Source organism: Pan paniscus, chromosome 21 (genome assembly GCF_029289425.2).
Source record: "Pan paniscus chromosome 21, NHGRI_mPanPan1-v2.0_pri, whole genome shotgun sequence".
NCBI lineage: Eukaryota > Metazoa > Chordata > Mammalia > Primates > Hominidae > Pan > Pan paniscus.
The window spans coordinates 26,227,980-26,253,800 of NC_073270.2; the positions used below are offsets into that span (position 1 = coordinate 26,227,980).

A 25,821-nucleotide genomic window follows, 5' to 3' on the forward strand; every position below is an offset into this window, starting at 1 on the left:
CAGGTGCCCGCCACCATTCCTGGCTAATTTTTGTATTTTTAGTAGAGATGAGGTTTCACTACATTGGCCAGGCTGGTCTCAAACTCTTGACCTTATGTGATCCACTCGCCTTGGCCTCCCAAAGTGTTAGGATTACAGGCACGAGCCACTGCACCTGGCCTTTTATATTATTTTTGAGACGGAGTCTCGCTCTGTTGCCCAGGCTGGAGTACAGTGGCAGGATCCCAGCTCACTGCAACCCCCACCTCCTGGATTCAAGCGATTCTGCTGCCTCAGCCTCCCAAGTAGCTGGGACTACAGGCACGTGCCACCACACCTGGCTAATTTTTGTATTTTTAGTAGAGATGAGGTTTCACCACATTGGCCAGCCTGGTCTCAAACTCTTGACCTCATGTGATCCACTCGCCTTGGCCTCCCAAAGTGTTAGGATTACAGGCATGAGCCACTGCACCTGGCCTTTTATATTATTTTTGAGACAGAGTCTCGCTCTGTTGCCCAGGCTGGAGAGTACAGTGGCAGGATCCCAGCTCACTGCAACCCCCACCTCCTGGATTCAAGCGATTCTCCTGCCTCAGCCTCCCAAGTAGCTGGGACTACAGGCACGTGCCACCACACCTGGCTAATTTTTGTATTTTTTAGTAGAGACAGGGTTTCACCATGTTGGCCGGGCTGGTCTCGAACTCCTGACCTCAGGTGATCTACCCACCTCGGCCTCCCAAAGTGCTGGGATTACAGGCATGAGTCACCATGCCTGGTACAACCACATTTGTTTATTAAAGTGATATGCTAAATGAAGGGACTGCTAATGAAGTGACTATCTGTATCTCTCAAGCTCAGGACAGTGTTCTTGAAAAGCGTATCTATTTATTGTACATATCTATCAAAAAGATTTCTCAAAATTAAAATGAATTCTAATTAAAATACATACAGGCCAGGCATGGTAGCTGATGCCTATAATTCCAGCACTTTGGGAGGCCAAAGCAAGAGAATAGCTTGAGGACAGGAGTTCAGGACCAGCCTGGGCAACACAGTGAGACCAGGTCTCTTAATTTAAAAAAAAAAAAATTAACGAGATGTGGTGGTGTGCACCCATAGTCCCAGCTACTCTGAAGGCTGAGTCTGTAGTGAGCTATGATCACGTCACTGCACTCAAGCCTGGGCAACAGAGTGAGACTCTGTCTCTATTTTTATAAATAAACAAACAAACAGAGCCTCCAAAATTGGTGATTTTAAATTAGCAGCTCTATCGCCACCACAGTTCTGTCATCTAATTATGAAGGACACATACAAAGAATCTGTAAATGAAAATTAGCTAGTTTAAAAATTGAATCTCTAAGTAATACCAAAATAACAGACAAAATAAATCAGAAATCTCATATAATGCTTTTTCCAAATTCTAGAGCTGAGGGCAAGCCGTAGGTTTTTTGTTTGTTTGTTTCTGTTTTTTTTTTCCTGGCAAACATGCCATGTTTAATATACCTTTAAAGTTAATTCCCAAAGTGTGAACAAGTATCTGTAAATGAAAGTAAATAACTCAAAGAAAAAATTTAAAGAATAAGCAAATTTATAAGCAGAATATGTAAATATTTAAGCAGAATATGCAGCATTACCTTCTGACTCTTCCAAAAGACAATGCTCTCAAAACATGTGTTTGGGAATATGGTTATTTATGCAGCACTCAGGAGGGCACACAGATAAAGGCCCCAAAGGGAAAAACACAGCTGAACCTAAGCCTGACCCAGCCATATTCTGTACAGGCTGGGCTGCTGCTGGGTCCACTTTAGAGCAGGACTGAATGTTAGCTTCTACCCCCGGCAGGCAGACCCTTGGCTCTTACGGGAGAGTTGCTGTGATCCTTCCAAGGTCCAGGAAATAAGCAAGCACCCGAGGCATAGAGAAATTAAAATTTGTCTTGGGCCTAGAGACCATAGCCTGCCTGGGCCAACGGCTGTCTGCACACCTTAGGACACACTGCTCACTTCACCTTCCTGGCCTTTCCTTCTGTCCTCTGCAGAACCAAACTCAACGTCAGGCCATGGTTTCTGCTCATCAAAGAATGACTGCTGCGTGATCACTAATGTGCCACCACCTGCACTTCAGTGTCTCAAGGTCTCCCCTGCTGCTGACATTTGGAACAGGCTGGTCAGGATACTGAGGATGCTGGACTCTCCTTCGCAGTGGTCTTTGTATAAACCCAAGGGGAATGGGAATTTGGAGACAAAGGAAGCCATCCTGGAGCAGCCAAATAAAGCCTTTAATCTTTAAGGACAGGGAGGTTCTTATTTCAAGACCTAAAGCAAATTCCTAAGTGAATAAACAAATGGGTAGGAATTTATAGCCTCAATAAATCAACTAAGTTGAATGTAGCACTAGATCATATTTGGCAGTAAAGCAAAAACCAAAAACCAGAATCTGGCCTGAAGGGCTGTTCCCACCTGTGGTGCCAGTTCACAGGTGTAGCGGCAGAAGATGGACACAGGGTGCACACTGTCCTGGAGGCAGGAAACAGGCAGGCAGGAAGGTCTGGGGAGAATTGGGGGGCAGGGAGGCAGGGAGGGGGTCACCCCACTGACCCCAGCTCTGGTGACAGAATACGTTCTACGTTTTTATGGCCCAGTTTTTAAACATTCTGGTTTTTCAGCATCGATTGCCACTGTTTGCTATTCATGCCTCATAGTCTAAAAGGCTGCACATAAGCCACGTGTTACAGATGAAAAGCCGAGGCTTGTGTACAAGATGCACTGTCCATTGGAACTGGACACAGCCCATCTTTCCTGATGGCCATGATGAGGATCCTTTTGGTTCCCCATTTACACAACCACAGGATCCCAAATGGACGGTGAAAGACAGTGACACCAAAAGAAATCTGACAAGCCAAACTATTAAGTGCAATAAAATCCTATCTAAGATAGAATTGTTATAATTAGAAAAAAATAATTACTATTTTAGAAAAAAAAAATTAACTTGTCTGGTTTCCTCAGCTTTTGACTGTCGTATTTTCTTAGAATGACAGTGTTTGGCCTCCCTCCAGCAGTTCAGAATTAGAAACCTACCCCAATCATATCTATCCCTTCTTTTACCTGACTTTGCTTTCTCTTTCCTATCTCTTTCTTCTCTTTCTGTACTTTCTGAACAGATACTCAAGCATAATTAGACTACTTTGAAGAACAAAGACATTATTTCCTAAGAGGTCTGAGCTGTCAATGATTTTGTATTTGGATCAGGAAACGGGAAAAGTAAAGGTACAATCACTCCAGAGGGCCCCCACTCTCAAATAATGCAGCACATTCCTGCTAAGCTACAGTGGGGTGTTCTGGGCACCACTGGATTCACTGGTGCCACATCATGCACGTACACAACTAATGTTTTCCATCCTGACGACCTGCAGGCTGGATGACACTTAATGCAGCCCCTCAAGACTACAAGAAGAGCACTTCCATTCCCTGCTGCTGCCTATCAAAGAGAAATATGCAGAAAACAAAGATTTTAAAAAACAGACCCTGTCCCCAGTTTTAAGGGCAATATAGAAAAAAATGACGCTGAGCTCATCATGCTTAAGAAGAAATGCTGTGTCCCTGAACTCAATCTAGAAAGCTTTCTGTTGCCACTTCCCCCTTTTTGTTTTTACCATTTCCTGCTAAAAGAGTAAAACATTTTCTTTGGGCAAATTTAAAGGGTTTTTTTGTTGTTTTGTACTTTAATTTCCCATACTGCATTTGACAAAGTATAAACGGTTTTGTGTGTGTGTGTGTGTGTTTTTTTTTTTTTTGAGACAGTCTTGCTCTGTCACCAGGCTGGAGTGCAGTGGCACGATCCCAGCTCACTGCAACCTCCGCCTCCCGGGTTCAAGCCATTCTCCTGCCTCAGCCTCCCGAGTAGCTGGGATTACAGGCACCCACCACCATGCCCAGGTAATTTTTGTATTTTTAGTAGAGACGGGGTTTCACCATGTTGGCCAGGATGGTCTCGATCTCCTGATCTCGTGATCCACCGGCCTCGGCCTCCCAAAGTGCTGGGATTACAGGCGTGAGCCACTGCGCCCAGCCCATAAAGGGTATTTTTTAAGAAAAAAAAGTTTCACTGCATGCCACCAAATAAAAGTTGTCATTTATATTTCAGGAGGCTGACTTCCTTTTGCATGCTTTGAGCTGTGAAACTGGGCCAATAATAGGAGGTACTGATGGACAGACACAGAGTCCTTTCCTGAGAGAACAAAAGCCATTCTAACAACCAGGGGAGCCCACAAGATCATCTGTGTTGATGAAGCCTGTTTCTATTGATGCAGTTTCTGCGCTTGGTGGTGATGAAGAAGGGCATACCCTGAGTGTACTATGTAAAGCCTTCCCATCAAACAGCATCTGTAAAACTGCAAGGGAAAAAACACATCCAGGGTCAGGCATTTATGGCAGCTCCTCTAGGTCTCCACTCTTGCACCTGAGACTGCAGAGGTTTTGCTTCCCACGGGGGCACAGGGCTCCTTAGGTTGCCACATATCAATAAACACTCAGTGCCTGCAAGAGGCTTTTCTATCAGCTCAGTCAGGCGGATGGCCACCTGTCTGCTTTCAGAGGTGGCAGATGGCTTTCCCAGGCGCTGCTCTTGCACACTTTCCTTGCGGGGTGCAGGTCCCTCTGTGGACATCCCTTAGATTGCAGGACTGGGAGTTGTGGGCCTTCAGGGCCTTGCTGAACAGCAGCTGGGCAGGGAGTGTGGCAGAGGTGCCAGCGTTCCCTCTGCCAGTTTGACGGTGATTTCCTTTTCCTCCTACTGTCCAGGGTAACTGTTTGAACAACCTGCCCTAGTTCCTTTGACGGGGGAGGAAGAGAGCGCTGGGCCCTCAGTCTGAGGACTTTAAAAGCCCTGCGGAGCACCAGCAGCACTGTGGCAGAGTGGCAGGTGGCAGAGTGGTAGGAGAGGGGTCTCCAGAGCCTCTGACTGTGACGGAATCTGCCCTAATGGGCTGCTGTGCATATGAATGAGGCAGGAAGGGAAATGCTTAGCGAGGCAGGCATCTCGAATGAGGACTGGGCAGTGAGCAGCACAATGAGGCCGCACAGTGCACGCACCCGTAATCCCAGCACGTTGGGAGGCCAAAGTAGGAGAACTACCTGGGACAGGAGCTCAAGGCCAGCCTGGGCAATATAACAAGACTCTGCTCTCTACAAATGAACAAAGTAAACTGAACTAAATAGGTCTCCTCAGAGGTTGGGGAAATATAACTAGAAGGCCTGATATTTCCTTCCCAGACCCCAGAGACTATGTCTGGGGTCAATGCCCCCTTAATCCTGCCAAGGGCCTCTAAAACTGGTCCAGGACCCTGTGCCCCATGCTGCTGTCCCCTCTCTAGCACTTGCTCACCCAACCCCTGACTCTCCAGCGCCTTTCAGTCTCTCGCAGGGGCCCCAAATCTTCTGCCTCCTCCAAACATATGCTTCACTGCTATTCTCGAAAGTCCCCTGGCCATCCAGCCTAATCAGGCTCTCTCACCATGTTGTGTCAGACTCACTCCTTTCCCTTCTGTCTGCAACAAAACATTTATCTCTAACATGATGGACAGAATCTCTCCCCACGAATAAGTAGCGTAGCTCTTGTTGTCGATACTCTATCACCAGTGCCCAGAATTTGGATGCTCAAGAAGTATTGGTGGGATGAAGCTAATGAATGAGGTCTGCAGTTTCTATCGTGAACCACTTTCTCATTAGGTAGAAAAATTAGTTCTGTAGGATAAGATGAGTTTCTTAAACACAACTTGGACCATTCAAAATATGTTCAAGGGAAAGTAAGAATTTATAAAAAATTTAAGATTCAAGTGATATAAATATTATGCAACATATATATAAAAGGCAAACATCACACAAATTTCAATCTCACCCATCAACTGACAGACATTCATAATAATATCACCTAATGGCCAGGTGCAGTGGCTCACACCTGTAATCCCAGCACTTTGGAAGGATAAGGCAGGAGGATCACTGGAGCCCAAGAGTTCGAGACCAGCCTGGACAACATGGCAAAACCCTGCCTCTACAAAAAATACAAAAATTAGCTGGGTGTCATGACACGTGCTTGTAGTTCCAGTTACTCAGGAAGCTGAGGTGGGAGGATTGTTTGAGCCTGGGAGGTCGAGACTATAATGAGCCAAGACCATGCCACTGCAGTCCAGCCTGGGTGACAGAGGGAGACCCTGTCTCAAAAACAGTAATAATAATAATACCATCTAATGACAGCAGGGGTGGGGGAAATGGGCACTGAGGCTCTCTTGGTAGGAAGGCAAAATTTCCTAATCATGTTGGAAATCACCTTGGCAACAGTTTCAAAATTTTAAATATTCATACTCTTTGACCCATCAAATCTCAAATTACGCTAAATAATTGGACACTAACAAAGGAACAAAAGTTAGACATATGAAAGTTGCTAATAATAGCAAGAAGAACTAGGAAGAAGCCAGTTGTCCATCAATAGGAAGCTAATTAAATAAACGATGAGCCCATTTAGCACAAGGATGCTGGGTGCACATCATATAGGATCTTTACTGGCAAAGTCAGTGACTATTCTTCTAAAATTTCCCTGAAGTCATGATATGCTGCAGGCAGGAGTTTCTTCCAGCTACCATTCCACCAACTGTTGGTCTATCCTCATGGGCAACAGTGAAGTTTGTGAAGGCCTCCTAACATTACTGCCTGTTTCCTCACTGGTCTGCATTTTATCCCTCTTTCTTTGCTTCTGTACAAGCAAACTAGCACCATCACCTGCACACCCTCTTCAGTATGTGTCAAAACACAGCAAGTACCCACAAGAGGCAACAAAGGTACAAACTCCACATCTGCAGGCCTCAGGCTAGGAGGTGGCAGGAGACCTATGCAGACCTGTGCAGAGTGCATAGGGTGGCACTCCGGGCACACGTGAACTTGGACCCCTTGTCCATATCGGCCACCCCCCAGAACACCTTTCAGGGTCAGACAGCACTGTGCCACACCAGTGCCAAGGGAGGCTGGCATCCATGGGATAAGCAGGTGCTATGTAGTCATTCAAAGCAAGGCCATCTCTGTGTGAAGACCTGGATGAAAATCCAGAATATAGTGGTTTTACAGCTTATAAAATCATATGTGAAAATGCAAAAATATAGGTGTATGAACAGTGTGAAAAGTTATAACCAAAATGTTAACAATAGTTACTGTTAAATTAATCTGGAATTATTTTAGCATATATGAGATGACAAAACTATTTTCTCCCAAACAAGTATATAATTACCCTAGCCTGCATTAATGATGCCTCCTTTGTAAAAAAAAAAAAAAAAAAAAAAAAAAAAAAATTGCATATAACATTTCTATTTCACTGTTTCTTCTATACATTTAAAAAAATCAGAATAACATGCTGCTCTAATCACTGTGGTTAATGACAAAATATCTCATATTATCTTCTCATTACTGATGTATAATAACTTTGTCTAGGTGGGGGTAAGCAGGGAAAGAATTTTGCTCTGTCGCCCAGACTGGAGTGCAGTGGTGCGATCTCGGCTCCCTGCAACCTCCATCTCCCAGGTTCAAGCAATTCTCATGCCACAGCCTCCCAAGTAGCTGGGACTACAAGCATGTACCACCATGCCTGCTGAGTTTTTTTATTTTTAGTAGAAACAGGGTTTCACCATGTTGGCCAGACTGGTCTTGAACTCCTGGCCTCAAGTGATCCTCCCACCTCAGCCTCCAAAAAGTGCTAGGATTATAGGCGTGAGCCACTGTGCCTGGCCAAGAACTTTTTATATTAAGGATGCTAAATCTTTGTCTGACACTATAGAAGTGTACGTTAAAAATATTTCCCTCTATCATTTGTCTCTTTTATTTAGGATTTTTTAAATTAAGGAGCACTTTAAATTTTTATGTATTTCTACTCTATTCATCTTTTTCTTTATGGTTTCTTGATGTTCTCCTCTGTCCTTAAGAGTGGGTAAATATTCTTTTTATTTTAGGGCTTTACACTTTACATTCAGTCTCTCTGGAATTTATTTTGGTATATAGTGGGACGTAGGGTTCTAAATTTCTGTATCTCTAAATAGTTACCCAAGCAATTCTTCACTGTGTTTAAATTGCCACCTTGAACACGTTACTTTTTTTTTTTTTTTTTTTTTTTGAGATGGAGTCTCACTCTGTCACCCAGCCTGGAGTGCAGTGGCGCAATCTCGGCTCACTGCAACTTCCGCCTCCCAGGTTCAGGCAATTCTCCTGCCTCAGCCTCCCAAGTAGCTGGGATTACAGGCATGCACCAGCATGCCCGACTAATTTTTGTATTTTTAGTAGAGACAGGGTTTCACCATATTGGCCAGGCTGGTCTTGAACTCCTGACCCCGTGATCTACCCGCCTTGGCCTCCTAAAGTGCTGGGATTACAGGTGTGAGCCATCACGCCCCGGCCACACATGTTACAGTTTTATGTTTGAGGCTAAAGATGGTAGATTTAACTATTTCCTCTTAAAATGCCACTAAAATAACAGTAAAATTTTAAAAGGATATAAAACCATAGTGGTCAGAATGAGAGGAGAGACACCAATACCACGTTAGAAGCTGGAAAACAGAAGGACAGGAATTAAGGTGACAGATCCAGAAAAGTCCAAAACCAGCACAGGGGAAGACAAGGCACATGAACCAACAGCACCAGGTACCCGTGGCGGGAGGATCAGGTGGAGGCCAGGATCAGGGGGACAACTGGAAAAACCCCTCTGGGCTTCTACCTCACTGAACAGAGTGGGGCCACTGCCCCAATTCATCAAGAGACTGAAGATTTATTCTCTGCAGAGGGTAAACCATAGAAGGTTTGGACTACGAAGGCCAGATACACTAAAAGCAGAGGTATGTTAAAGTTTAGAAAACAGTGTGGAGAACCCCCAGCCATCTTCCGCAGCTCTCAGAGAGCTGGAAGCTGGACGCAGGCCAAGGTGAGCTTAGCAACAAAAGATACAGGGCCCACCGCCCCTGCAATCCCACGCTATGCGTCTGCTGAACCTCCAGTCCCTGGTCCACACTGAAGCTTGCCGTCTGCAACCACAGAATCCCCATGTTGCCAGACTCACTCAGGCCCCTGCACTCTGACTTCCCTAGATAGGAAGCTGAGTCTGACCAATCCCAGCCACAACTGCATGAAATCTATTTGAAAAAGGAACAATATCTTTTCAATATTGTATGTTCTCATCTAAAAACAAACTGTATCTTTCCACTTAAATATTATGTCTCTCAGTAAAGTTTAATGATTTTCTTGATAAACAAGTCTATGTGTGTTTTTTGGTTTTTTTTGAGACAGAGTCTTACTCGCTCACCCAGGCTGGAGTGCAGTGGTGCAATCTCAGCTCACTGGAATTACAGGCATGCGCCACCTCGCCTAGGTAACATTCTATGTATTTCTTATGTAATTCTTAGATGTGTATTTTGTTGTTGCTATTGCTACTGTGAAATAAAAGTTTATCCTGTTCCATCTTTCCAGCCAGCTGGTTACTGGTATATAAGAAAGCTATCAGTTGGTATATTTATTTTGCATTTGAAAATCTTACACCCGGGACCGGGCGTGGTGGCTCACGCCTGTAATCCTAGCACTTTGGGAGGCCGAGATGGGTGGATCACGAGGTCAAGAGATCGAGACCATTCTGGCTAACACGGTGAAACCTCGTCTCTACTAAAAATACAAAAAAATAGCTGGGCGTGGTGGCGGGCGCCTGTAGTCCCAGCTACTCGGGAGGTTGAGGCAGGAGAAGGGCGTGAACCCAGGAGGCGGAGCTTGCAGTGAGCCAAGATCGCGCCACTGCACTCCAGCATGGGGGACAGAGCGACACTCCGTCTCAAAACACACACACACAAAAAAAGAAAAGAAAATCTTACACCCGGGCATGGTGGCTCATGCCTGTAATCCCAGCATGTTTGGAGATCGAGGCGGGTGGATCACATGAGGTCAGGATTTTGAGACTAGCCTGGCCAACATGGTGAAAACCCGTCTCTACTAAAAATACACAGAAAAAATTAGCCGGGCGTGGTGGCACATGCCTGTAATTCCAGCTACTCAGGAGGCTAAGGCAGGAGAAGCACTTGAACCCAGCAGGCGGAGGTTGTGGCGAGCCGACATTGTGCCATTGCACTCCAGCCTGGGCAACAGAGCAAGACTCCGTCAAAAAAGAAAGAAGAGAAAAGGCTGGGCACAGTGGCTTACAATCCCAGCACTTTGGGAGGCCCAGCTGGGTGGATAACGAGGTCAGGAGTTCAAAACCAGTCTGGCCAAGATGGTGAAACCCCGTGTCTACTAAAAATAAAAAAATCAGCCGGGCGTGGTGGCGGGTGCCTATAATCCTATCTACTCGGGAGGCTGAGGCAGAGAATTGCTTGAACCCCGGAAATGGAGGTTGCAGTGAGCTGAGATCGTGCCACTGCACTCCAGCCTAGGTCACAGAGCGAGACTCTGTCTCAAAAAGAGACAGAAGGGGAGGGGAGGACAGGGGAGGGGAGGGGAGGACAGGGGAGGGGAGGACAGGGGAGGGGAGGGGAGGGAAGGACAGGGGAGGGGACTCCATGAGTTTTGAGAATTTTTACTTGTTTTTTTTTTGTCGTTGTTTTTTGAGACGGAGTTTCGCTCTTGTTGCCCAGGCTAGAGTGCAATGGCGCGATCTTGGCTCACCACAACTTCCAACTCCCGGGTTCAAGCAATTCTCCTGCCTCAGACTCCCGAGTAGATGGGATTGCAGGCGTGCACCACCACCCCCGGCTAATTTTGTATTTTTACTAGAGACAGGTTTCTCCATGTTGGTCAGGCTACTCTCGAAGTCCCAACCTCAGGTGATCTGCCCACCTCGGCCTCCCAAAGTGCTGGGATTACAGGCGTGAACCACTGTGCCCCACCTTTTGCTTGATTTTTTTTTGGAGTTTTTCAAGTAGAAAGTCACTGCAATCAATGGCAATTTTGACTCCTCCTTTTTATAAGGGTTATCTATTTCTCATCTTCCAATAATGTCTAGAACATTCAGAGTATTTTATAGTAGAGGTGAGAACAAATAAAAAGTATTATTTATTTGAATTTCCATTCATTTAACAAATATTTATCAAGTGTTCACCAGGTGCCAGCAGTAAATAAAATGATTGACATTTTACTTTTTTTTTTTTTTGAGACAGTCTCGCTCTGTTGCCAGGCTGGAGTGCAGTGGTGCAATCTTGGCTCACCACAACCTCCGCCTCCCAGGTTCAAATGATTCTCCTGCCTCAGCCTCCCGAGTAGCTGGTACTACAGGTACACGCACCCACGCCCAGCTAATTTTTGTATTTTTAGTAGAGACAGGGTTTCACCATGTTGGCCAGGATGGTGTGCATCTCCTGACCTCGTGATCCACTCGCCTCGGCCTCCCAAAGTGCTGGGAGAGCAGGCGTGAGTCACCGCGCCTGGCTGACATTTACTTTTCATTATAATGTTGGTTGATGAGATGGATGCCTTTAATCAATATTTAATTTTAAGGGGGCAGGCACGGTGGCTCATTCCTGTAATCTCAGCGTTTTGGGAGGCCAAGGCAGGTGGATTACCTGAGGTCAGGAGTTTGAGACCAGCCTGACCAACATGGTGAAACCCCATCTCCACTAAAATACAAAATTAGCTGGGCATGGTGGCACATGCCCGTAATCTCAGATACTTGGGAGGCTGAGGCAGCAGAATCGCTTGAACCCAGGAGGCGGAGGTTGCAGTGAGTTGAGATTGTGCCATTGCACTCCAGCCTGGGCAATAAGGGAGAAACTCTATCTCACAAAAAAAAAAAAAAAAAAAAAGAAATTAATTTTAAATGCAGTATGTGGGCAACTTATCAATGAAGAATTAGAAATGAAGGTGCAAAAAAAAGCTTTAGAATAAACAAACACAAGCATCTGCATTTTCATCCAGTTGAAAACCTCTAAGCCCTAAGGCTCCTTGTGCTGAGAATGGAGCAGGAAAACCTCCTCCCCACTACTGTATCCCACAGGCCTGAACATCAGGACAGGTCACAGGCCCCAGGACCCTGCCTTTCAGCCTTCCGGGTCAAGGCCATACTAAGACTCTCCTAAACTAGCTCTCAAAATCATTCGCCTTCACTTTTTATTCAAACAAAACAAAAACTCATGATAAGGCAATATTCTAGAAATTTATCTTCAGATGACAAAGGTGCCTTAGTCCATTTTTTGTGTTGCTATATTAGGAATACCTGAGGCTAGGTAATTTATAAAGAAAAGAGGTTTATTTGGCTCACAGTTCTGCAGGCTAGACAAGAAGCATGGTGCCCACATCCACATCTGGTGATGGCTTCAGGTTGCTTCCACTCAGGGTGGAAAGCAAGGGGATGTGGTGGGCAGAGATCACAGAGCAGAGGGGAGGGAAGGTGCCAGCCTCCTTTTACAGGAACTCAGAGTCAGAACTCATTCATTCCCATAAGAGTGGACCCAGCCATTCATAAGGAATCTTCCCCCAGGGTGACCCAGACACCTCCTACCTCCTGCCAGGCCCCACCTTCAACATGAGGATCAAATTTCAACATGAGACTTGGCAGGGCCAAACAAACCATATCTAAACCATACCTAACGGCCTACAGAGCTATTTTGTTATATTTCCTGTTCCCAAAACATACGTCACTAAATTAAGATGACACATAGAAATGCAAATTAAACCATGAGGTTCCATTTTCACCTAAATTATTGGCAAAGAATAAGAATATAAGAATACTGACAGTATCAAAAGAGTAACTCTGGGCAAACACTCTCACACCGCCAATGGGAGCTGCTCTCTGGCCCTCTGAAGAGGTGACCATACAGATCGGGGGCCCAAGTCCTGAGGCGGAGATGGCTAGGAGACCACCAAAACCTTGTACTGTCCCTTCCCTATGGAGTGTAGAGTTGGGCATGGGAATGGCTGCCTAGCTGGGGGCTACATTTCCAGCTCAACATGGAGGCAGGTGTAGCCAGGTAAGTAGTTCTCACCTATGCAACGTGAGTAAGGCCTCATGTGGCTGGCTGCTGGTACAGCACCAAGTGTTATCCTAACTAATTCTTAAAGATTAATACTCTACATGGTCATTTTTGTTTCTAGCTTAACAATAGCTTTTTTGAAAAAGGTCGTATGTTTACACAGTTCAAAAACTAAAACAAAGTCTCACTGCCAACTTGTCACCATGTATCCTGTCCCCATCATGCCCACAGATAAGCATTTTTATTTGCTACTTATTTATCCTTCCAGTGTTTCCTTACACAAATACAGGTACATGTTCTCATTCCTTTTTCTCATAAAAAGGTAGTATTGTAAACTGTTTTACACCTTGATTTTTTTTTCTATCAACAAGATATCCAAGAAATTTCTCCACATCAATGCTTACCTATTTTACAGCTCCTAACTGGGTTGGCATAACATAGGTTATTAAGCCAGTTTCCCATTGCTGGACAATCAGGTGGTTTCCAGCAATCAGTGCTACAATGAATCACTCTGTACATACCTAATTTTATATGTACAGATAGGACACTCTTAGAACGGAAATTACTGGATCAAAGAGTAAATGCATTTATATTATTAAAAGATTATCCTCCCAAATCCTTGCTTCCCTCAGCCCTCACTAACAAAGTGGTTGTCAAAGATGCATTTTCTCCAATCTGATAGGTGAGAAATGGCATCTTGGTGTAGTTTTGACTTTCATTAATTAATAAAGTGTTCACCAGGTGCAGGGCCTCACACCTATAATCCCAGCACTTTAAGAGGCTGAGGTGGGAGGATTGCTTGAGGCCAGGAGTTCAAGACCAGCCTGGACAACATAGGTTTCTACAAAAAATTTAAACATTAGCTAAGCATGGTGGTGTGTGCCTATACTCCCAGCTACTCAGGAGGCTGAGGTGGGAGGACTGCTTGAGCCCGGGAGGTCAAGGCTGTAGTGAGCTGAGATCGCACCACTGCACTCCAGCCTGGCTGACATAGTAAGACCCTTAAAAATTAAATAAATATTGTTAATTCTTTCACATATTGAAGGGTTATATTTCCTTTTCAATGAATTATGCTATCTTTCGCATATTTTTCATTGGGCCTTGAACTTTTTTCTTTTCAATCCCTAGAAGTTCTTTATTATTACACCTCTTTACCTATGAGTTGCAAATATTTGTATTTTGTCATTATTTAAGTCATGCAGATTTTTTTCATATTACAAAGTCAAATTTATTCTAAGTCTTTTCTTTTTTTTTTTTTTTTAAGAAGGAGTTTCACTCTTGTTGCCCAGGCTGGAGTGCAATGGTGTGATCTCGGCTTACCGCAACCTCCACCTCCCAGGTTCAAGCGATTCTCCTGTCTCAGCATCCCTAGTAGCTAGGATTACAGGCATGTGCCAACACGCCTGGCTAGTTTTGTATTTTTAGTAGAGATGGGGTTTCTCCATGTTGGTCAGGCTGGTCTCGAACTCCCGACCTCAGTTATCTGCCTGCCTCAGCCTCCCAAAGTGCTGGGATTACAGGCATGAACCACTGCACCCAGTTTTCTTTTCAGCCATCTTAATAGAATTTGGACTCTTGAGTTATAGTTAGAAAGCCCTCCTCCATTTCAAGACTTTAGAATTTCACTCCTGTTTTCTTCTAGTACTTCTTGGTTTCTTGTTTACAGAGTAAGATATGGATCCAGATTTATTTTATTTCAAATGGCTACTCAATTGTCCCAAAAACCTTTATTAACAATCAAAATCAACCTTGACTCCACTCAACTATTATTCCAACTTCACCTCAAACTAAATTCACAAGTGTATTTGGGTCTATTTGGGAATCTCTGTCCTGTCACACTGGCCTGTTATTCCTGAGCTGAGCACTGTAGCATGGACCAGACCCCACACACCTCTCTTCTTTTTCCAGAGGCTCATGGCACTTCTGTAGGTCATTTTTTTTCTTTTTTTAATATACCCTTGGTACGAGTACGAGATCTCTGTATATTTTTTCATCTGAACTTCAGAATCAGCTTGTATTGAACAAGAGAGAAACAGATGGGCATTTTAAAATTTGGGATTCTGTTAGATGAATAATCTGAGGAAGGTTTTTTGAATTTGTCTTCTCTTCCTTTATATCTTACAACCAACTACTGTTGTTTGTATACAAGAAAGCTACAGATTACAGCACACTAATTTTACATCTCTTTAATAGGGGATAGTGTGTCCATATACTGAGATGACATGTAGTCATTAAAAAACAAAGAATGAGTGTTCATACGGTGACATGGAGGGAGCAGAAAGGGCTTACAGTTTTGTGGGAGGAGGGACCATTCATATTAAGAAAGGGGAAATGGGGGGCAGAGAATTTGCCACATATACTTCAGCAATTTAAAAAATTTTACACATTTTTCCAATTTTTTTACACATAACAAAATTTACCATCATAACCATTTTCACGTGTACAGTTCAGTGGTAACATGTTCATATGTTCATACTGTTGTGTAATCACCACTACCATCCATCTCTGTAACTCTTTCCATCTGTAAAGCTGAAACTCTGTACCCATTAAACAGTAACTCCCATTCTCCATCCCCCAGCCCATGGCAACCACCCTTCCACTTTCTGCTACTAGTACCTTGACGACTCTAGTGCCTCACGGAAGTGGAATCATACAGTACTTGTCTTTTTGTGACTGGCTTACTTCATTTAGCATAATGTCTTCAAGGTTCATTCATGTTGTAGCATATTTCAGAAATTCTTTCCATTGTTCAGATATACCACATTTTGCTTATCCATTCATCCATGGGTGGACATCTGGCTTGCTTCCATGTTTTAGCTATTGTGAATAGTGCTGCTATGAACATGGGTGTACAAATAAATGGCTCTTAGAGACCCTGTTTTCAATTATTTTTGGTAGATACCCAGAAGTGCAGCTGCTGCATTATACGGTAATTCTATGTTCAATTTTTAAAGAGACAGCCATATTGTTTTCCACAGTTTCTGTACCATTTTTATTCCCACTAACAGTGTGGAAGGGTTCCAATTTCTCATATCATTGCCAACATTTACTATTTTTTGTTATTTAGTTTTTATTCATAAACTTAACACTGCAATCCAGCTAGGCACGGAAGGGAACAAGGAAAACATGGAACCCAAAGGGAACTGCAGCAAGAGCACAAAGATTCTAGGATACTGAGAGCAAATGGGGTGGAGTGGTGCTCTCCTGAGCTACAGAAGGAATGGTCTGGTGGTTAAGATAAAACACAAGTCAAACTTATTAGAGTTGTTCACAGTCAGCAATGGTGATCTTCTTGCTGGTCTTGCCATTCCTGGAACCACAGCGCTCCATGGCCTCCACAATATTCTTGCCTTCTTTCGCCTTGCCACAGACCACATGCTTGCCATCCAACCACTCAGTCTTGGCAGTGCAGATGAAAAACTGGGAACCGCTTGTGTTGGGTCCAGCATTTGCCATGGACAAGATGCCAGGACCTGTATGCTTTAAGATGAAGTTTTCATCACCAAATTTTTCCCTGTAAATGGACTTGCCACCAGTGCCATTATGGCGTGTGAAGTCACCACCCTGATACATAAACCCTGGAATAATTCTGTGAAAGCAGAAACCCTTAAAACCAAATCCTTTCTCGCCAGTGCTCAGAGCATGAAAGTTTTCTGCTGTCTTTGGAATCTTGTCTGCAAACAGGTTGAAGGAGACGCGGCCCAAGGGCTTGCCTTCGTCAGCAATGTTGAAGAACAGTGGGGTTGACCATGGCTGATAGTACAGGGCTCCCAGCGGCGGTGGCATCTGCAAAGCCTACTTTCTTTTAAAAAAATTATTAGCCATCCTCAGACAGGCGCAGTGGCTCATGCCTGTAATTCCAGTGCTTTGGGAGGCTGAGGCAGGATTGCTTAATTCATGAGTTTGGGACCAGCTTGGGCAACATATTTAGACCCTCTTTCTATCAAAAATTAAAAACCTAGCCAGGTGTAGTGGCATGCACCTATAGTCCCGGCTACTCGGGAGGCTGAAGTGGGAAGACCGCTTGAGCCAGGGAGATCAAGGCTGCAGTAAGCCATGATTGCACCACTGTAGTCCAGCCTGGGTGACAGAGAAGGACCACATTTCAAAAGTAAAAAAAAAAAATTAGCCATCCTAATTGGTGTGAGGTGGTATCTCATTGTGGTTTTGATTTCCATATTTCCCTAATGGATTAGTAATGTTGGGCATCTATTCATGTGCTTATAAGTCATCTATCCGTCTTTAGAGAAATGTCTCTTCGAGTTCTAGGCCCATTTTTGAATTGGTGTTTTGTTGTGGAGTTTTAAAATTTCTCTATATATTCTAGATAAAGTTAAAATGCAGCAACAGCTACCAAATCTAAGAGGCCTAAAGAACCACAGCTTATTTCTTCCTCTAGCTATGGGTCCAGCACAGGTCAGCTGGAGTTCTACTAAACACATTACTCAGGAACCTGTCTTGCAGAAACTCCATCACTTTGCGACACTGCCACCTCCACACAAGGCTTTAGGGTTTGCTGCAGCAGGGGCAGAGGGCACGAAGGATCACGTACCTGCTCTTAACCACTTCTGCCTACCGAAGTGACACGTCACTTCCATTCAGATTGTGAGACCGCGTCTCAGTTCAAGAGGGTAAGATCCCAAACCAGGAGTGCCAGTGAGCACTGATGCTGTGTCCACAGGTTTAAATAGCTACACATGCATGCACAACACATTAAGTAAGCTATTTTATAACTTCACACTGGAAAAACTTGCTCTTTAAAGGAGCTCTGGCCAGGCATAGTGGCTCACCCCTGTAATGCCAGCACTCTGCTGTAATGCAGCACTCTGTGGGGGCTGAGGCGAGAGGATTGCGTAAGGCCAGGAGAATGAGACCAGTGTGGGCAGCACAGCAAGACCCTGTTTCTCTGTCTCTGTTATAAAAAAAAAAAAAAAAAAAAAAAAAAAAAAAAAAGCCCTTTGTAGATTTTTTGTTAACAAAGGACATTTTTAGATATAAGTGGGTCCTTGCCCTTTGTTTTTTCCTATCTGGAAAGACTGGGCTTTCAGGTTATTTTCTTAAAGAAATGCACATAACCACTGCGGGAATTCCTACTTAAATTGATTACAGTGGACCCGAACACACTCATCCTTCAAAGCTTTCAATGCCTTGGGGCGCTGACTGTGGGGGGTCCCCTTGAGTCACAGTGATGCATCAGATCTCTCATGCATCCCAGTGATTACTGGGGTACACAGGTCTCCCTGGAGGTCTTGCTTCCCTACACCCTCAGCTGGCACCCAGAGCTTCCCAGTCACAACCAAAGCACTGGAGGTTGAAGGTGCCAAGACAACAAGGGGGCCACAGAGAAGGTCACCAACTCCAAGACAAGGCTCTGTGGAAGACTCAGAGGCCACCAACTCCAAGAAAAGACTTCTGTGCCCTCAGAAGCCCACCCCTCAAGCACAGCCGCAGAGTCACCAATGCTGTCAGAGAAGGAAAGCAATATGCTGATGAATAAACTATTTCTCTCAAGTGACACTGGCTCAATATTTTCAACCCATAATAATTTCCCCTTGTAATAGTCAGGATGTATAAGAGAGACAGCCCTAAGCAGGGGCAGGAGAGCACAGCGATTAGAGCATGAGTAGTGGAGATGGCAGGTCTGCCACTTGGATGGGTGTGCGACCCTGGGCAAGCTACTTAACCATCCATGCCTTGGCTTCCTCATCCGTGAAAAGGGTGACCCACCAATCTCATGAGGCAGCTGTGAGCATTCCATGAATTCACACACCTAAAGCACTTAAGGAAATGGTATCTGGTACACAGTTCTCAATCAATGTTATTTTTATTAATTCTTCTTGTGCCTTTGTTTATTGACTTTTTTTTTTTTTTTTTTTTTTGGTAGAGACAGGTTTCACCATGTTTCCTAGGCTGGTCTCAAACTCCTGAGCTCAAGCAATCCTCCTTCCTCAGCCTCCCAAAGTACTGGGATTACAGGTGTGAGCCACACACCAGGCCCTTCACCATTTATTTTTAATTGTTCTGCCTTTACTGTTCTACTTCCTCTTCCTTCCCTCCCATCATGAGCAAGCACCAACTTACCAGAAGCTATTTCTGAAAGACACTGGGGAGTCCAGGAAGAACGAGAGTGATCAGCTAATTAGGAAGATTCCTACTTTAAAGGAGAGACCACAGACTGAGACACTGGACTGGTGGTCACGGTTCCTACACAAAAGGCCCCCAAGGAGTGTCTATGTCCCCTCTCGTCCCCATGGGCAATGCGTACATTGGGGTGTGGGACACTGGTACCAAGCCGCTCTATCAGGATGGTAGCCCTGCGCTGGATTTCACTGTGGCTGGCCCTTAGAACACTGTTTACAACCTGGAGGCAGCAGCAGGCTCTAATGCACAGAAATGCCTGATTTTTTAAAAACCAAAACACCTGGTTATAAAACGCTTAGTAACCATCTTGACTGCTTCATCTTCAACCCTATTCATCTCTCTTCAGAAGTGATTCCTCCCAACATAACCCTCCCTGCTTCCTGACACTCCCCAAAGAACTGGTTCCTAGATTTTTATGTTTCATGAACTAATAAAATGTTCTATAAAATGGGGACTGACCTAATATTGCCGGGTTTTTATTTTGCCAAGTAAGGATCTCAGAAACTTGATAGAAAGGCCACTGTCTCAGGGTTCAATCATTATACAAAGTTAGCTTCATGCCAGTTCTCTACATTTATTTTCTCATTTCCCTTCCTCACAGTAAAAAAGTAGTCCAAAATACTGTGGATCCCAAGCTGGTCTCGAACTCCTTGGACTCAAGTGACCTGCCTGCCCCAGTCTCCCAAACTGCTGGGCTTGCAGGCATAAGCCACAGTGCCTGGTCGCCTAGATTTTTAATGTGAAAGCTAAAGTCATCAATTGAAGATCTTTCTTTTTTACTATAGGCATTCAGTGCTATATTTTCACTTTCCTCAAGCATGCTTTCGGGGCATACGTGTGTCTTCCTTTTCATTCCATGTGAGCTACTTTGTAATTTCACTTGTTGTTTTTTTAGAGAGGGGATCTTGCTCTGTCACCCAGGCTGGAGTGCAGTGGCACGCTCATAGCTCACTGAAGCCCCAAATTCCTGGGTTCAAGCGATCCCACCATCTTGGTCTCCCAAAGTGCTGGGATTATAGGTATGAGCCACCACACCTGGGTGTTAACATTTCTTAAAGCATGGGTCTGCTGATGATGAATTATCTCAGCCTCTTCTTTTTTTTTTTTTTAAGAAACAAGATCTTACTCTGTCACCTGCGCTTAAGTGCAGTCTCCACCTCCTGGCCTTAAGTGATCCTCCTGCCTCCCAAGTAGCTAGGACCACAGGTGCACACCACCATGCTCAGCTAATCTTTGACTTTTCGTAAAGATGGAGTCTATAAAACATAGCCAGTTTGGCTATGTTTCCCAGGCTGGACTGGAACTCCTGGGCTCAAGTGATCCTTCCATCTTGGCCTCCCAAAGTGTTTGGATTACAGGCATGAGCCACCACACCTGGCCCTCTTTCGGCTTTTTTATATCTGAAAACTTCACTATTTTGCCTTTGAAGATATTTGGGGTGGGAGGAATGACAACATAAAAAGGTATTTTCACCTGGTCAAGAATTTTGGACGGATAGCTTTTTCTTTCAGTACAGTCATGCAAACTGCATAATAGCATTTCAGCCAACAGTGGACCACTTATACAATGGTTGTCCCATATGATTATAATAGAACTAAAAAATTCCTATTGCCTAATGTCACGGCTGTAGCGTCACAGTGAAAAGCATTACTTACATTTGTGGTGATGTGGTATAAACAAACCACTGCAAGTTGTATAAAAATGTATATTCATGTCCTAAGCCTTCACATTCACTCACCACTCACTAACTGACTCACCCAGAGCAACCTCCAGTCCTGCAAGCTCCAATCATGGTAAGTGCCCTATACTGTACTGTTTTTTATCTTTTATATTGTATTTTCACTGTACCTTTTCTATGTGTAGATACATAAATACTTAACATTGTGTCACAACTGCCTACAGGACTCAGTACAGTATCATGCTGTGCAGGTTTGCAGCCTAGGAGCAATAGGCCTTACCACATAGCCCAGGCGTGTAATAGGCCGTACCACCTATCTTTGTGTAAATACACTCTGATCTTCGCGTGACAATGCACTTGCCTAACAACGAGTTGCTCAGAAGGTGTACCTGTTATTGAGTGACATTACTATATTGAGTGACATTACTACATGGCATGACAGCATCAAAGATGTTGCTTCAAGGCCAGGCGCAGTGACTCAAACCTGTAATCCCAGCATTTTGGGAAGCCGGAGCGGGTGGATCACCTGAGGTCAGGAGTTCAAGACCGGCCTGGCCAACATGGTAAAACTCTGTATCTACTAAAAATACAAAAATCAGCCGGGTGTGGTGGCGGGCACCTGCCTGTAATCCTGGCTACTTGGGGGGCTGAGGCAGGAGAATTGCTTGAATCCGGAAGATGAAGGTTGCAGTGAGCAGAGATTGTGCCACTGTGCTCCAGCCTGGGATACAGACTGAGAAACCATCTCAAAAAAAAATTAAAAAAATAAAGATGTTGCTTCACTGAATTCTTACTTGCTTTTCTTTTAAGAAACCTTCTTTGCCCATATCTTTGTTCCTGTGTGCACAGTATGTCTTTTTTCCTCTGGTTGGTTTGAAGGTTTTTTTTTTCTTTATCACTGATTTTGAGCAATTTGATTACGAAGTGCCTTGGTATAGTGCTTCATGTTTCTTATGCAGGAGATTAATTAAGCTTCTTAGCAGTGGGTTTACAGTTTTCACCAAGCTTGTAAAGTTTCTGGCCACTATTTCTTCAAATATTTTTTCTCTCCTTTCTCCTCTTCTTTGAGGACTTTAATTATCAGTATAATAGGCTACCTGAAGTTGTCCCATAGCATAGTGATGCATTTATTTATTTATTTATTGACAGGGTCTCACTCTGTTGCCCAGACCAGAGTGTAGTGGCTTGATCATGGCTCATGCAGTCTTGACCTCCCAGGCTCAAGCAATCCTCCCATCTTAGCCTCCCAATTAGTTGGAATCAAAGGCGTGCACACCACGCCTGGCTAATTGTTTAATTTTTTTCTTTTTTGATGAGGTCTCCCTTTGTTGCCCAGGCTGGTCTCAGATTCCTGGGCTCAAGTGATCCTCCTTCTTTATCCTCCCAAAGTGCTAGGATTACAGGTGTGCTGGGATTACACACATGGTCGGAGTACAGGTGTGTGCCACCACACCTGGCCTAGTAATGATGCTTTTGAAAATCTGTTTGGTTTTCTTTTCCCCAGGTTTCATGTTGAATAGTTGAGCTCTTTCTTTAGCAGTGTTTAATCTGCCCTTCAATGTAATTCCCTTCAGTGTAAACTTTACCTCACACATTGTGGTTTTCATCTTCAGAAATTCAATTTGGGTAATTTTCAGATTTTCCATGACTCTCCACTTAACTTCTAGAACATATGGAATACAATTACAGTAAGTTTGTTTGTTTTTGAGATGGAATTTCGCTCTTGTTGCCCAGGCTGGAGTGCAGTGGCACGATCTCAGCTCACTGCAACCTCCGCCTCCCAGGTTCAAGTGATTCTCCTGCCTCAGCCTCCCGAGTAGCTGGGATTACAGGCATGTGCCACCACACCCGGCTAATTTTGTAATTTTAGTAGAGACAGGACACAGGGTTTCTCCATGTTGGTCAGGCTGGTCTCAAACTCCTTACCTCAGGTGATCCTCCTCCCTCGGCCTCCCAAAGTGCTGGGATTACAGGTGTGAGCCACCACGCCCAGCCTACAGTGTTTTAATGTGCTTCTCTTCAACACTAACGTGCGTGTCAGTACTCAGTCGGTTTTCATTGATTATTCTCTTCATTATATACACATCATAGTTTCCTCCCACTCTGCATGCCTGTGCTATGGGCTGAATAATGTCCCCTCAAAATTCGTATGTTGAAGTCTTAACCCCTAGCACTTCAGAATATGACTGTATTTAGAGAGAGGGTCTTAAGGAGGTAATTATGCTAAAATGAGGTCATCAGGGTGGACCCTAATCCACTATGACTCAGCTTTGTAAGAAGAAATGCAGAAAGAGCCACACACAGAGGTTAGACCATATGAAGACACACGGAGAAGGTGGTCATCTACAGGCAAAGCAGAGGGGCCTCATGAGAAACCAGCCCTGCTGACACCTCCATCTTGGACTTCTGGCCTCTGGAATCAAGAGAAAATAAACTTCTGCCATTTAAGTCACCTGGTCTGTGTTACTTTGTTATGGTAGCCCTCACAAACCCATACACCTGGAATTTCCCACTACTGAAGCATGCTGTTCCTGAATGTTCTACCAGTAAATTATAATCTTGCTCTAAGTAGCAGGGACTGTATCTTCTGATCTTTTCAGACAGTTCTTTCCCCAGCCACAGAGAGTTTCCTCACACACATGTGCTGATCAAGTGGACCCTCTGCAGACCCCAGGGTCTCTCTCTGTGTTGCTCTCTCCTCTCTGGTACTCTGTCCTATAAACTCTAGCCACATTGGTCTCTCCAGATTCTCAGCTCCACACCCACAACCCTGGGAGTCCACGTGGCTCCCCTCCCTGTGCCATGGCGTGGAAGCTCTCTCAAGGAGATCAGCTAGGGTACTGTAGGGCTCACTTCCTTTGTCTGTCACTTCTCCGAGTTTACTGTCCTTTGTTGCTTGGTGCCCAGTGTTTTAAAAATTGTTTCGTGTATGTTGTCGTTTTTGTTGTGGCTGCTATTTGGGTTATTTCCAGGTAAATTCAGCCACCTTGGTCAGTAGTGGAAGTTCTATGTTTCTTTTAAAATATGTCTATAATTAGCTGGGTGCAGTGGCTCACGCCTGTAATCCCAGCACTTTGGGAGGCCAAGGCAGGTGGATCACGAGGTCAGGAGATCGAGACCATCCTGGCTAACATGGTGAAACCCCGTCTCTACTAAAAATACAAAAATATTAGCTGGGCGTGGTGGTGGGCGCCTGTAGTCCCAGCCACTCGGGAGGCTGAGGCAGGAGAATGGCATGAGCTGGGAGGCGGAGCTTGTAGTGAGCCCAGATCGCACCACTGCACTCCAGCCTGGGCGACAGAGTGAGACTCTGTCTCAAATAATAATAATAATAATAATAATAATAATAATAATAATAATGTCTACAATTAGTTTTCATCAACTCCTTCATTAATGTAACCATCAAAATTGTTGAGGAAAAGTGTTTTATCATTTAATTCCATGGTATTCTCTTAGAAGGAACAAGAGAGTAACGCCAAATCTCATTCCCCAAGACTAACAGATTAAATTCTTCTTAGCTTTTAGGCGGAAATCTTAACAACAATCTCCATAATCATATTCAAAAGCAGTCAGTGTTGAGAGCAATTTTCACTCTACTGAATTGAAAACTTTAAGGCCTTAATAAAACACACAAGAGCAGTCCATAAATGTCTCTTTGTTCCCAAAGAAGAAAACAAAAAATCATGAGGATTCAGTCGGCAGAACTGAACAACTGGGTATCCTACTGTGAGAAGGCCTTATTTTCCTGGCAGAAACAAAAATATTTTACCACTGTGGTACGGCATGTTTTCAGGTGCTTTACACACAGCCACATAACCTTACCTTGCTTTATTTTTCTTTATAGCACTTTATCACCCTTTGAAATTTTACTGTATACTTATGTGCTATCTTTTTTGCTGTGTTTCTCCTTCATGAGAACAGAAGTCCCACAAGGACTGGGATTTGTCCCACTCTTGTGCAGCATTTTATCCACTCTAGCCTTCAGTGAAGGCTAGGTCAACGAAAAAGACATACTTGCTAAATGGATGGAAGAACACAGGAGCAATACTCTCAACACAGGCCACACTGCTCACAGCAATTATCCAGAGGGAGTTTCACTTTCTCTGTTTTAAATTTTTATTAAGAACTCTTTATTACTTTGGAATCAGAAAAAAAAATCAAACTGTTTGAGAGAGGAACAGAGTGAGAGAGAGAGGGCCCCTCAGAGGCCGCCCTTCACCACAGCTATGACATCTCCCAGGCGACCTCATACCTGGAGATGCTTCCCTGGGCCCTGCAGAATCTCCTTCAGCTTTTTCCTGAGGCCCTGGGGCTGCACTGGCAGCCTCCCAGCTGGCCTGTACTGGCCTAACAGTCCCTTCCTTCTGGAACCCTAAGCCAGATATTGAATGTCCTAGAATGGCAGTCTTTTTTGCTTGCCTTCTTGTAGGTTATGCCATGATGTGCCTTGTCAAGGTGTCCTGTGTCCCCAAACTGAGAATTTTTCTCATGTCTTTAGATGGCTCTATTGGCCAGCAATGCATTTTGCACTACATCCTGTCAAGCAAGAGGCTAAGAGACCCTATTCTTAGTCCGTTTTTTGTTTCTATAACTAAATAACTGAGGTCAGTAATTTATAAAGAAGGAAATTTATTTCTTAGCATTCTGGAGGCTGGGAAGTCCAGGGTCAAGGGGCCATATCTGGTGAGGACCTTCTTGCTGGTGGGGACTCTGAAGAGTCCCAAGGTGGCTCAGGGCATCACATGGTAATGGGGATCAGAGGAGATGGCCACACTGCCTTTTACAACAGTGATAACTCTCATGATAACTAACCCAAACCCTCAATAAACCATTAATCTATGAATGGATTCATCCACTCATGAGCGCAAAGCCCTCATGACCCAATCACCTCCCAAAGGTCCCACCTCTAGTTTTTTTGTTTGTTTGTTTGTTTTGAGATGGAATCTTGCTCTGTCACCCAGGCTGGAGTGTAGTGGCGTGATCTCGGCTCACTGCAACTTCTGCCTTCCAGGTTCAAGCGATTCTCCTGCCTCAGCCTCCCAAGTAGCTGGGA

At 44.4% G+C, this 25,821-nt stretch overlaps 2 protein-coding genes across 5 annotated transcripts in view; both read right to left on the reverse strand.

The window, feature by feature from the left end:
* Positions 1-25,821, reverse strand: part of ABHD12 (abhydrolase domain containing 12, lysophospholipase) — a 96,288-nt gene that overhangs the window by 57,430 nt on the left and 13,037 nt on the right. The gene's annotated exons all lie outside the window — the stretch shown is intronic.
* LOC129394926 (peptidyl-prolyl cis-trans isomerase A-like) lies at positions 807-24,099 on the reverse strand. The gene has a single exon (XM_063600941.1). It carries the CDS (start codon positions 16,733-16,735, stop codon positions 16,208-16,210), a length of 528 nt encoding a protein of 175 aa, XP_063457011.1. The 5' UTR covers positions 16,736-24,099; the 3' UTR covers positions 807-16,207.

Coding starts and splice junctions, on each gene's coding strand:
- LOC129394926 (XM_063600941.1), bottom strand. CDS start 16,735: ATGCCACCGCCGCTGGGAGCCCTGTACTATCAGCCATGGTCAACCCCA.